This window comes from Lynx canadensis, chromosome C1, assembly GCF_007474595.2.
Source record: "Lynx canadensis isolate LIC74 chromosome C1, mLynCan4.pri.v2, whole genome shotgun sequence".
Classification (NCBI taxonomy): domain Eukaryota; kingdom Metazoa; phylum Chordata; class Mammalia; order Carnivora; family Felidae; genus Lynx; species Lynx canadensis.
Genome location: NC_044310.1, coordinates 59,059,539 through 59,073,489, shown reverse-complemented (window position 1 = coordinate 59,073,489; position 13,951 = coordinate 59,059,539). Strand labels below are relative to the sequence as shown.

Sequence of the window (13,951 nt, the reverse complement as noted above, 5' to 3'; positions counted from 1 at the left end):
AATATGAGGTAAGAAGTATTTTTTTGCTCGTAACAGAAAATCTTACGGATTTTTTTTTTCTTGAAGTCCTGTAAGAGAGATCAAGGGATTGGTACAAATAGGCCTACTCTTAGGCATACAGAAAGAGATACCTAGTTTACTGGGAAGAGAATGGAGTATAAGAATAGACAGAGAGAAGCATATAAAGGGGACAGAAAAGAAATAATGAAAGGATTACTGCTTTGATTTTTTTTCACATGCCACAACTGTTTTTTTTCCTTTGTTTTTTTTTTTTGTTTGTTTTTTTACAAAAATAATAGAATGTATTTTTTTTTTTTTTAGTGACAGGTCTTATATATACCCTGTGATACCTTATGTGCTGTATAAATAACAGAAATGAACATTTAGAATTTGTAAAAGTTGGAATGAAAAGTCAACCAATAATAAGAGGCCATATGTCAAATTTCAAGCATTTTAAATATAGTTAGTGTCCCTGAACAGACAAGATCTGCCGTTTCTGTCTTCGTATACCATCTGTACTAGATTGCTAGGGCTACCATAATACAGTACCTCAGACTATATGGTGCAAGCAACAGAAATATATACTCTCACAGGTCTAGAGGCTCACAGTCCCCAGTCAAGGTGCTGACAGGTGGTTCCTTCCAAAGGTTCTGAGGCTTCGAAGAGGGGTCTGTTCCCAGCCTCTCTCCTTGGCTGGTAGATGGCCATCTTCTCGCGGGTGGCTTCACAGCATCTTCCCTCTGTGCGTACCTGTATCCAAATTTCTTCATTTTATAAAATACCAGTCATATTGGATTAAGGCCCCCCCCCCCACTTTAACTTACTTTCTGCTTTAACGACCCTATCTGCAAATGTGATCACATCCTGAAGCACTGCAGAACATATGTATGACTCTTTGGGGTTACACAATTCAGCCCATAGTATGCAACAATGTTAGTCAAAAGGCATTTATTGAAGATTTTTTTTTTTTCTGGAGAAAGTACTATTTGATATGAAGTGCAGCTTTAAAAAGTAGTGGTAGATTAAATCTTTGTCCTTGATGAAAATATTAAAATGTATATTTTTTAAGTTTTATATGTATATTAAATATATGAGTGATGATGTATTTTAAAATATAATAGAGTGATGGCACATAATTAGGATTAGCTCTACAGATCTACATAGGCACTGGGCTGTTTCAGATGACAAAACAGTGTCCATAACTGGAGTTGACTCAATAAGAGTAATACTAGGAACAAAACAATTTCTATTTTGCACGATGCAAAACTAAGGAACAAATATGTTGAAGGACATATACAGCCATACAGTGAGTTACAGGCACAGTGGAAGCGTAAGCAGTATTTCCTGATGCCCAGTTGAATCTTCTGTAACTGCAGCTATTGTCACTTGGAGAAGACAGTTTTATTAGACTATAGCATATGTTGACGAGTTCATTCAGGTAAGTTACAATACTTTCAAATGGAACATAATAGAGGTTTCACATGGTGTAGGCCAGTAACATATGGCTCCGTTCATAGAGACGTAGTAAATAATACATAGCAAGTAATGGATTCAAGCTGGTCAGAACAGAGCTTAGCTACAAACAACCTGTAAACAACAACAGCCGGTTCCTTTTGCAAGCACTCCCTTTTTGTAATTACCCCTCTGGAAGAAAGTATGTGTGTTAAGGGTGGGGCTGGAAAGGAGATAGAAGGGTAATTCTTCCCCAGGATAATGTGAATTTTGTTATCTCACTTCCCCACCCCACCCCCCTACCCCGTTTAAATGCAGAAATGAAAAACAATGACTAAACTTGCCATTGCAGATTGATCACTATTTTCCAGGGAAAATGCATCTCAAACAGCCAAATATAGAGAGGCCAGAAAAATAGTCACCTAATCCAAATGGTGTGATGGCAGTTAGAAAGCCTTTGTTAGTGCTCTACTGAATGAATAAGATCCCTTCCTGATAGGGATAGCCATATGAGTTGTTTCTTTTACTTTAAACTATTAAAGTGCATTTCAGGCTCTGTATGGTTTGGTTTAACAAAATCAAGTTATGTTACGAGATTTGACAACATAATTTTTACTTCTTCAATACAAACACTATAGGCATTGAACAATACATCGTATTTTCAGTTTTATTTTCATTAATTTTATCAATAAAAATGTTCATTTTAATTTTATTAGGATTTTGCACAGGGCTTTATACATATTTTTGCATTCAGTGCTCATAATAGTGTTATGAAGCTGATATTGTTTTCTTTGTTCATATGACAGAACTGACCCTGAGAAAGGTTAAAAATGTTGACCCAGATCACACTAAACCTAGTGCATTTACTACTCCAAAGCCCACATTCTTAATTACTTCCCTCTCTATTATTGTCATAAAATATCTTTTTTTTCTTTCTTCTTTTTTTATAAGACCATCCATATGAACACATTTTGCAATAAGTATGGGTATATGTCTACTTCCTCAAAATGCAAAATGACTTTGAGAAGCATCACCATGATTAGTCACTTAAGTGCTCTTTGATGATCTCTAAGTGGTGTTCTAATTATTATAGCCTTCCTATTAGACACCATGCTTCTTTGTTTTCTGAATGCTGGGCAAACATTTCTACTTGTACACAAAGTAAGATATGGTAATATCCCATAGGAAATCATCTAATCTATTTGATTTTAACACAGTTCTGTTCCATTATATGTAATATAGCTATTTTCCAAATAGCTTTGGATATCCTGATCTGCCTACATATTATGTAATGATCCTCAAAACACCATTAGACATAGAGACATCAAAAGTATATTTTCCTTTATCTTGGCTTGAAATTTCCTAGCTTCCTTGAAAAAAAGAGAAACAGTTTATAAGATCATGGATCATAATATCAAAGCAAATTAGGATGTCAGAAGCAGAGCCTTTCCTGGTACTAAGAGGCACAAAGACTTTCTCTCATGGGTACTCAGAAAGTCAATACATTGATTATAGCAGCAGGGCCTCAGTAACTTTTCTGATAAAAATGTAATAGGAAGTTTCTTATGGCCTTTCTTATAATGTCCGTCAATGAGGATGGGTGCAGTAACACCAAAGCAAGTTCTTGTAAAGGAAATTCAATAGGAACCAAAATAAAGTAGTGAGAGTGTACAGTTTTTTTAATATACCAACTTACTCTGAAAAGAAAATTTTTAAATAGCTAAAGAAATGAATGGATTTCCTTCAGGTAATCTTTTATGAATACTATTTCTGTATGTGAACTTGTAATAATAATTAAACACCAAAGAAGTCAAAGTTCTATTCTCTGGCCAGACCTTAGAGTAGAGAGTATATTATTCACAGAAAGCCCTAGGTCACAAAGCTAATATAATAAGATGCTAAAATGGAACCTTCAGCTGAAATCCTAAGGCAACAGATAGCAAAATGAGGTGTAATTCACATCACCTCTATGGAACTTCTAAAATGTGATTAACCAAGAACCAAATTAGAATATCCGTAGAACTCTCTCCTTCTCTGTAGGACTGAAAGGACTGGAAAAGAGGGATTTTGATGTGAGTTCCTAAGAGAGAGCTGTGTTATATGCTCTACCTGCTCACAAATATTTGGGATTGCAAATCTTTTTTAATTGGACCATTTTAGTGGATGTGTAGTAGAATATCAATATGCTTCTGTCTTTAAATTTACATAAAATAATCACTTCTTGCAGTACAAAAATTCTATGGGTTTTGACAAATGCATCTTCATATAGCCATACCCACAGTCAAGATGCAGAGCAGTTTCATGACTAAGAAATTCCAAACTCCTGTAGTCAACCACCCTCCCCTCTCCGAACCCTGGCAAAAACTGATCTGTTCTTTGCCTTTACAGCTTTGTTGTTTCTAGAATGTCTTATACATGAAACCATACATGTAACCACCTGACCCTAGTGTCTTTCATTTGGTAAAATGTGTTTGAGATCCATCCGTGTTATGTATATATGAACAATTTGATTGGCAAATGGTATTGCACTATATGGATGTTCCCCAGTTTGTTTACTAATTCACTGGTTAAAGTGACTTTTGGGTTGTTTTCACTTTTTAGTAATTGTTGGTAAAACTAATATAAACATTTGTATGCAAGTTTTTGTGTAAACATAAGTTTGCATTTTTTTAGGATTGAGATTGCTAAGTAACATAGTAAAATGCATGTTTAATTTTATGCAAAATTCGTACTGTTTTCCAAAAGGACTATATTATTTTATAATCCCACCAGCAATATAGGAGAGCTCCAGGTACCCTGCTTCTGTCAGCACTAATCAGTGTTTGTTTGTTTGAAGCCATTCTAATACATATATAGCAAAATGTCATTTTGATTTTTTTCCTAACATTCTTTTTTTAAATTTTTTAAATGTTTATTTGTTTTTGAGAGAGAGAAACAGTGTTTGAGTGGGGAAGGGGCAGAGAGAGAGGGAGACACAGAATCTGAAGCAGGCTCTAGGCTCTGAGCTATCAGCACAGAGCCCAACAGGTAGCCTTGAACTGACAGACCCTGAGATCATGTCCTGAGCTGAAGTCTGAGGGTTAACGGACTGAGCCACCCAGGTGCTCCGCTTTTCCTAACATTCTTAATGACTAATAATGTTCATTATCTTTTGACATACCTATTTACTATCTAAGTATTTTTATTCAATAATGTATCTGTTTAAATTTTTTGTCCATTTCTTTATTAGATTGTATGTTTTTACTGAGTTTGGAGAGTCCCTGTATATTTTGGATACAAGTTCTCTAATATGTAATTTACAATGTTTTCACCCATTATATGGGTTTCAATTAATTAATGGTGTTTTTTGCACAGCAAACATTGTTTACTTTTGATGAAATTCAGTTTATCAACACCTTCTTATATGGCTTGTGTTATTAGTATCATATCTAAGTACGCTTAGCCCAAGATTCTCTCCTTTGTTTTTTTCTAGAATATTTATAGTTTTGTGATTCACATTTAGGGCAATGGTGATTGTTGAGTTACTTTCTCTATAAAGACGTGAGATATGGATCAGAGTGGACAATCTTGCCTTGCCTCTCATTTTGGATGGGAAACTATTTACCCTTATATCATAAAATATGAGGTCAGACATAGGGTTTTCACAGAAGTTTTTGTTAGGCTGAGAAAGTATCATTCAATTCTCAGTTTCCAGAAACTTTTTATTTCATAAATGAGTACTGATTTTTTCAATGATTTATCTGCATCTAGAGATACTCATATTTTTGTTGCTGTTCTTAATATGGTGAATTACATTGTTTAATTTTTTTCAGTTGTACAACCAGCCTTTCAATCCTGGGATGAACCATATTTGGTTGTGATGTTTTATCATTTTTAAATATTACTGGATTTGTTTACTCAATATTTGATAAAGTATCTTTGTGTCTATGCTTATGAGGGTCTTTTTTTCTTTCTTTTGACATCTTTAGTTTAGATATTAAGGGTAATGCTAGCCTCATAAAATGAATTGGGAGATTTCCTCCTCCTCCATTTCAGAAAGAATTTGTATATATGGTATTCTTTCTTAAAATTTTTTTAATGTTTATTTATTTATTTTGAGCGAGACAGAGACAGTGCAAGTGGGGAGGGGCAGAGGGGGAAGAGAGAGAGAGAGAGAGAGAGAGAGAGAATCCGAAGGAGGCTCCATGCTCAGCAGGGAGCCCCATGCAGGGCTCCATGTCAAAATTTTGAGATCATGACCTGAGCCAAAATCAACAGTTCCAACGTTCAACTGACTGAACCACCAGGTGCCCCTCTTTCTTACAGTCTTAATAAACATGACCCTTTAGTTTTCTTTGTTGGTAATTTTATAAATTACAAATTCAATTTCTTATTATTGGATATATATTGAATATTCAGATTTTCTATTTCTTCTAAATCAGTTTCAATTTTTGTGCCTTTCAAGGAATTTGCCCATTTAATTGAAATTGTTGAGTTAAATGGTAGGTAGTTTTTCTTAATACTGCTTAGTGGCCATTCAGTCATTCTTATAACCATAGCAATGTTCTCTTTTTCATCTCTGAAACTGGAAATTTGTGTTGTCTTTCTTTTTATTCTTTATCAGTCTAAGTTTCATACATTTCAATGATTTTTTTGGAAAGAGTAGCTTTTGGTTTCATTAATTCTCTCTATTAATTGTCCATTTTTAATTTAACTGATTTTCACTCTTTATTATTCCCACGACTTCCAAAATCTCCAGTTATTTTTTTCAAATGTTTTGAGATTTCTCCCGACGCATGTACAGCCTAGTCTGAAGTAAAGACAAGGAAGCACATGTTGATTTCTCTAGTGTTTTGTTGTTGTTGTTGTTGTTGTTGTTGTGTTGTGTTGTGTTGTGTTTTTTTTGTCCCTATATGTTACTTCTCTTCTGAACTCTTTACCACTAGATCCAGCCCCCGTGGCCTGCTGGAACTTCAGTCTTTCTTCACTCAACTCAATATTACTAGGCTCTGGTTTTCAAAAAGTTCTCTTAAGTCTAGGGTCTGAAAATTGCCTATGTATACAAGTTATGGAGATCAATTTGGGGCTCACCTTATTTGCTTCCGGGATCAGTCTTGTGCCGCCTATCATCTAATGTCTGAAAAGAGATGTTTTATGTATTTTACCCATTTCTCTAGTGGTTTATGGCAAGAAGGTAGGTCTGATTTTTGTTCCTAAATGTACGTGGAAGCAGAATTCCAGAGTTATTTTTTAATACAATATTTTAAAATATTCAAATTTGTGGGACACCTGGGTGGCTCAGTCAATTGAGCGTCCGACTTCGGCTCAGGTTATGATCTCACAGTTCGTGGGTTCTAGCCCCGCATCAGGCTCTGTGCTGACCGCTTGCTCAGAGCCTGGAGCCTGCTTCAGATTCTGTGTCTCCTTCTCTCTCTGCCCCCTCCCCCACTCATGCTTTGTCTCACTCTGTTTCTCAAAAATAAATAAATGTAAAAAAATATTAAAATATTCAAATTTGTTACATTTTTACCTGTAGCACTACAATTATTTTCACCTGACCAGATTTTTCCAATTTTTTCTTGAAGCTTTAACAGCACAATTATAATAGCATAGCATCTATATTTACTTCAAATATATTTACTATTATTACTTTACTGAAATTGCCTGCTTACACTTTTGTTTCCATAATAAATGATAAGCTCTCTGAAATGGAAACAGTTTTGTCCACTGGTCAGTGATCTTGACACAAATAATGTCATTTGAATGGAAGGAGAGAAGCCAGGCAGGCAGGAAGGAAACTATTGTGAGCTGACTTAAGAACTTTCCTTTAGTACTGTCTAGTACTAAATATGCATAAATATGCAACAAAACAAATCAAAACGCTGAGTTTTTATTTACTGGGGTTTTGTTTGCTTCTGAAACCTCTGTTGCAGTCATTTCAGTAGGCAGCTTCTATAATTTATCTGCCCATACACCCTCCTCTCATTGCTTCTTCAAACCCCACTACTTTTGTGCTCTAACAACACCCCTGAATCACATTCCCTGTTAGATTTGCAGTACATTCTCCTGAAAATTATTTGCTTCCAAAGGAATGTCTTAATTAAGTTTATTTTTCTGAACTTCACTCATATTTTTCAGAGGTAGTAATGAGCTCAGCAACTTTATCAATTTGACCATACATTTTCTTTTCCTGCTATCTTTGGAAATTATAGGCAAATCACAATTTGTATGTGCAAAATAACTGCAGAGTCTAATGAAGAAGTGTGGTAGGCGGAATAAAGGCCCCCAGAGATGTCCATGTCCCAATCCCTGGAACCCGTGACTACATTACCGTACATAGTAAAGAGACTTTGCAGATGTGACTGAAGTTAAGAACTAGAGATGAGAAGATTATCTTGGATTGGGCAGATGGACTCAGTTTAATCACATGAGTCCTTAAAACTAGAAGAGAAAGGCAGAAGAGCTGTTCAGAGAGATGCAACTGGAGAAGAAGCAGTGGGCATTCAAAATGGAAGAAGACTTGACCCACCATATGCTGGCTTGGAAGGGGCTATGAGCCAAGGAATGAGGGGGCCTCTTGAAGCTAGGAATAGCCCTCCACCAAGGAAATGAGAATCTCAGTACCATGAGCAAGAAACTTAATTCTCCCAACAACCTGAATGAGCAAATGAGCCTCCAGAAAGGGATCCTGCACTGCTGACACTTTGATTTTAGTCCAAGGAGACCCTATTTGAGTTTTATATTGTTGCTATAACAAATCACTACAAAATTAGTGGCTTAAAACACTTCTCTTTTATACCTTTATGGTTCAGAAATCTGAATCTCACTGGATTAAAAGCAAAGTATTGACGGGATGTGTTCTTTTTTTTTTTTTAAGCTCTAGAGAATCAATTTTTTGCTGTCAGCTGAGAGCCATTTCCAGTTTCCAGAGGACAGAGTTTTCCTTTGCTCATGTTCCACTTTATCCATCTTCAAAGTCAGCACTAGTGTCCTCTCATGTCACATCTCACTGACCCACCCTTCCACCTGCTACACTTAAAGACTCATGTGATTAGACTTAGCCATCCATTATAGTCTTTTATCTCAAGGTACTTAACACATTTTCAAAGTCCCTTTGTGCATGAAACCTAGTAGAGTCACAGACCCAAATGCTGAGGACATGAATGTTTTTGGAAGATCCTTTATTCCAATTACTATAGACCTGTGCCGGACTTCTACTCTACAGAAAATAATAAACTCATATGGTTTTAAACAAGTAAATTTGTGGTCTTTTGTTATGGCAGCTATGGAAAAGTAATACAAGGAAAACTAATGATTCAAAAATTAAATTAGCATCCAGATAGTGCTTTATAGTTCTAAGAGGAAGGACAACACACATATGCCCTAATTTAGTTCTTACACTAAGCATTTTCATTATTACCATTTACAAATGAAAAAAATTAATGCAGCATTTCAGTGGGATACAGATCAGGCACATAGGTTTTGGAATTCTGAATTTCATATCTGTCACTAGGTCCATTAACAAGATATTTAACGTCTTTAACCATATAGAGTTTTATTCCATATAACAGAATCTACCTGATACACGTATCTAAGGTTAACTGAGGAATTCATAATGAAAAGCATTTATCATGGTACTGTACACATAATAAAGAATCAATAACAGGTAAATATTATTATTTTTATTGCTGGTGTCATGGTTAATAATTATTGGAGTAAGAAAATTAACCTGCTGGAGAAGGTAGAGAAAATGGAATGTTATATTTTGTGGACTTTCTATCATGTTATCTTTCATTAATGATATAGTCAACAAATGTCACAAAGCCCATATTAAACATGGAATAAGATGTAGCCTTTTATATCACAGAACTTATAATATAACAAAAACAGAATTAATTTAAGAGTTCCTAATAATTAAGTAAACAATAGCAAGCATGTATTTGCCAAATAATATTAGTGCAGGATTTTTTGTTTTATTTTTGAAAGTATATAACATGGAACTATTAGATTGAGTAGTGACTAAATCAGGAAAGGTTTCTATGAGGAAATATTGCTTATTCAGAGACCTGAAAGATGAGAAGTTATCAGGGTGAATTGGAAGATAAAGTATCCTGGCAGCAGAAAGATGAAATGTCTAAGGAGACAGCAGGCTAGAAGGACCTATCCCAGCCTGTGATCCCTATCAGAAATTCAAAGTTGAAAGCTATCTTTCAATGATGTTTTCAGACCACTGACTATAGATGTATATCCCAGGGATGAACATTCAATAGATGTGAAATAGGAATATTCATGTAACACTTTAATATTGAAAATAAGTTAGACCCTTTTAAATTTGTTTTTAAAAAGTTTCACAATTTTTTTTTTACCTTTTTATACATGATTGTCTTCATTTTTTTACTGGCCAACTAAGTTATTTAATTATGATATAATATATCAATTTTATCCATACTTTAATTTTCATTTAATATCCCTTACTTTATAATTCAAGTTATACTTTAAAAATTCTTGAATGTGGGGCGCCTGGGTGGCTCAGTCGGCTAAGTGTCTGACTTCAGCTCAGGTCATGATCTTGCAGTTCGTGAGTTCAGGCCCCGCGTCAGGCTCTGTGCTGACAGCTCAGACCCTGGAGCCTGCTTCAGATTCTGTGTCCCCATCTCTCTCTGCCCCTCCCCCACTCACACTCTGTCTCCCTCCCTCTCCCTCTCTCTCTCTCAAAAATAAAGATTAAAAAAGATTTAAAAAAAAGAAAAAAAATTCTTGAATGTGAATAAGGATTTTGTCCTCCCTACGTTTCAATAGTTTTTATAGACACATTTAAACCTAGATTATCTTTATTGTAAGGGTGAAAATAAGATAAAAAGGAAGGAATAGAAAATATTATATTAGTGGATGGAGTCATACAAGGGCATTAGGTTGAGTTAAAAAATACTTATAAAAGGGGTGCCTGGGTGGCTCAGTCGGTTAAGCGTCCGACTTTGGCTCAGGTCACGATCTCACTGTCTGTGGGTTCGAGCCCCGCGTCGGGCTCTGTGCTGACTGCTCAGAGCCTGGAGCCTGTTTCAGATTCTGTGTCTCCCTCTCTCTCTGACCCTCCCCCATTCATGCTCTGTCTCTCTCTGTCTCAAAAATAAATAAATGTTAAAAAAAATAAATAAAAAAAATACTTATAAAATCAGATTTTAAGAATATGGATTTGAAGACACATGCTGCTTTTGTAAACTCACCTCAGCGTACCTGAAATAGCATATCAGCCAACTATCATCTTAGAAGTATAACTCTTCCCTGTGTACAACTTAGGGTCAGCCAGATAAATGGAGAGATTACTTAATCATATCTATTCTAAATAGTACAGGTTTCAATTAACCAAGTCATATTTACCTGATGGCAAGCAGTTTAGTGACTAATATAGGCCCAGAGAAGGGAGCCCACAGGAAAAACATTTTTGTTAATTGATAAAGATTTTTGATTTGGAGCACCATACCTAAGTTTCATAATACTTTATTCCTATAAAACTGAATCTTCTTACTAGTTTTCTAACTTCTACAGCTTTATAGTAGTTTTGGCAAGAGAGTAAGAGGGAAACAAAAATAAGATTGACTTTTCAAAACAGACCATTTAATGGGATTTTCCAGTTCTCTGGTATGCACTAAAATGTGATTTTTCAAGACCTGTGTAAGGAGGGAGAAGAGACCCCCCTCTGGAAATTCACAGAGGCCCATTCTTCCCCTGCCATATCTCTGATAATCAGGATCCTTCCTGCCTGAGGAGTCTCTGCTTTCAAACAAATACAAATTCTATTGTTTCAAAAAAGAGTATTTTTTTTTCAAATTTCATTCATTTGCATATTTTTTATCTGTGATTATGTTTTTATATTTTTACTCTAGTGCTATTTTTAGTCAAATAAGAATGTTTTTCCTAGAATATTAAAAAATAAAGCTAATTTAGTTTTTATAACTACCTAACCCTTAGTTTGAGAATCATATCTTGTTTCTGAGGTTTATCATATCAGTTATATATAGCATATGCAGTGTGCCTCTTGTAAAAAAATAGTAATTTTGGGAAACTGAAATGTGGCAATGGTTTAAGGTATTTCTATACTATTATCAAGCCATCTGGCTTGAAACCTTGGGAATGAGTATGAAATTTCCCCAAAAGAAAAGCAACATTTAGTTAGGTTAAGTGTCAAGTTGCTAGCTTACACTGTATAAAAGTCAATATGTACCAAGCCATATTAGTGAATTTCATCTACACTGCTAGAAGGTTGTTGAACTCAATTACAGAAATGTGCAGAGCTCTATTTGATGTGTGACGAGGTTAGGAGACCACAATCAATTAAAAAGAACACATGTATATCCTGTTCTGGGGAAACAGTTGTTATAGTATCCCTTGTTCAGTTTCTGCTTTTTTCTCTGACTTTTCCTCTGAACATAGGAGAACAAAGGGTTTAATAATTCCCCAGTTTCACTTGGGATTGTTTTGTCAGCAGTATCTAATAGGAAGACATGAGATTGTTATTTTATTTGAATGAAGCCTCAGGCGGCTATAATTAAACATGCTGTACTTTTTTTCTTGTAGCAAAACCATTTGAAAATGGACAATATTTGGACATTTATGGAATTACAAGGGACCAGGCTGGAGAATACGAATGCAGTGCAGAAAATGATGTGTCATTCCCAGACGTGAAAAAAGTAAAAGTTGTCGTAAACTGTAAGTCCTGTCATCTTTTATCAGCATAACTTTCAAGAAAAGATAAACATCTGAAATACACTGTCTGAAATTTATGTTGCTGTTTTTTTAAGAGGTGCTGTTATTGATAAAGACCACCTATTGACAGTGAAACTGTGGACATGTTAGAAGATTGACCAAATTGTTTTATGTAACATTAGTTGTCCCAAGTAATCCCACGATAATTCAGTTTGATGTACAGATGGAAACATTTCCAATATCATGGTAGTCTCCGGCATTGTAAAGTATGGTACCTTTATATCTAGAGTACTGTAGACACATGGCATTTTCTTCTTTCTCGTGAACTTCACCTGGGTGTATTCTGGTTAAACTGAAGCATGAAACTCCCAATCAAACCCAATGGAAATTAAGTATGTTGGTCTGTACTCAAAGAGAAGAGCTAGTGCTGTGATACTTCGATTACTTGGGTCATTTAATTCTATTTCATTTGAAAAATATTGAGAAAATGAATAAAGAATGTTCCCGAGTGTATCATTAGTAGGAAGTTAGAATATTAAGAAATACCTGCAGAGCTACCAATGCCATGGTTCACCCTCTCTAAATGCATCTCAAACAATGACTAAGATATTTTTCACTAATATCCTATTTTATATCTTATGATCTCAATAGTAATAACTGAAATAGCCTGTACGTTTCTAAAATACCCCCTTAGTCCTTCAAAAAATTTTACATTATTTAAATTACTCAAATAGAATAATTTTGGGATAATAGTATTTACCAAAGGTATTGATAAATTACAGCTTCCTTTTTTTTTTTTTATTCTATGTATACACTCTTCTGGATATAGCCATTGCTAATAATGTATACCTCATTAAAAGAAGGAATCATTCCAAATATAACCTAAAACACTTTAAGCAGGTTTTTTTTTCATATTAATGTGAATCTTTCAATTTCATGAGCCAAAAAATAACTATCAAAACACACCTGGCAATTGAGTGTTTGCCAGGGCAAATCACTGCCATCAACTAACATTTGTCACTGACTAATCTATATATTTGGGGTTGAACTATCTCTTTGAGACTGAGAAAATCGGCGTAATACCAGATCAAGAGGCAGTGTCTGGGGCAGAGTTTCTCAAAGAATGTTCTGTAGACAAACTTTAGCAGATTCACCAAAAAACTCACTGAAAATGAAAAATTCGGGGCCCCCACTCAACTCAGCTGAATCAAAATCTGTGGGGTACATGACTTGGAAATCTACATTTAGTAAATTTCTACGTGTAGAGCTACTGCTCATTCCTCTGGAACTCTCTGAAGGAAGAAATAATGATTATTTTATCACTAACTGTATTTATCTGAACGGGCACCCCACCCAGTAATGCAGCTCCTCAGCCCCCACACATAATCGGTCTCTACAGTGATGTCTCAAATTGGAGTAGAATTGAACACCCAGCTGTTGTATGGGTTCTCATGGGCCCATAGTCCATGTATAACCTACACTTTCCTTTGTATTCGTACTTTCTCTTTCATCCTTTTTATCCCTCTGCCTTTAATTTATTCTCACTTATCATTAAATCAGATCTTCTTTTTTCCTGGAGAAGTGGGAACCTTAGAAAGGTCAACTAAGGCGGCAGAAAGGTGGAGAGAAACTGAATTGAAAGAAAGATATACCAACCAAATGAGTCATCATCTAAGGGATCTGGGTGGAGATCTTATAAAGCAGAAGGACAGAAACTGGGGAAACAAGATGTCAAGAACTGTGAAACATCGGCCACAATTTCACGGACGCTGGCAGAAAACAAAGGGCAGTTTATTACTCACAGTAATAACAGTAC

The 13,951-nt window shown here is 35.3% G+C and overlaps 1 protein-coding gene across 1 annotated transcript in view; it reads left to right on the top strand.

Moving 5' to 3' along the window:
* The window catches only part of NEGR1 (neuronal growth regulator 1), an 852,270-nt gene that overhangs the window by 558,993 nt on the left and 279,326 nt on the right, over positions 1-13,951 (top strand). Inside the window, exon 4 of the mRNA XM_030326972.1 lies at positions 12,007-12,138. Coding sequence (XP_030182832.1) covers positions 12,007-12,138 — 132 coding nt within the window. The remainder of the gene's footprint in view (positions 1-12,006; positions 12,139-13,951) is intronic.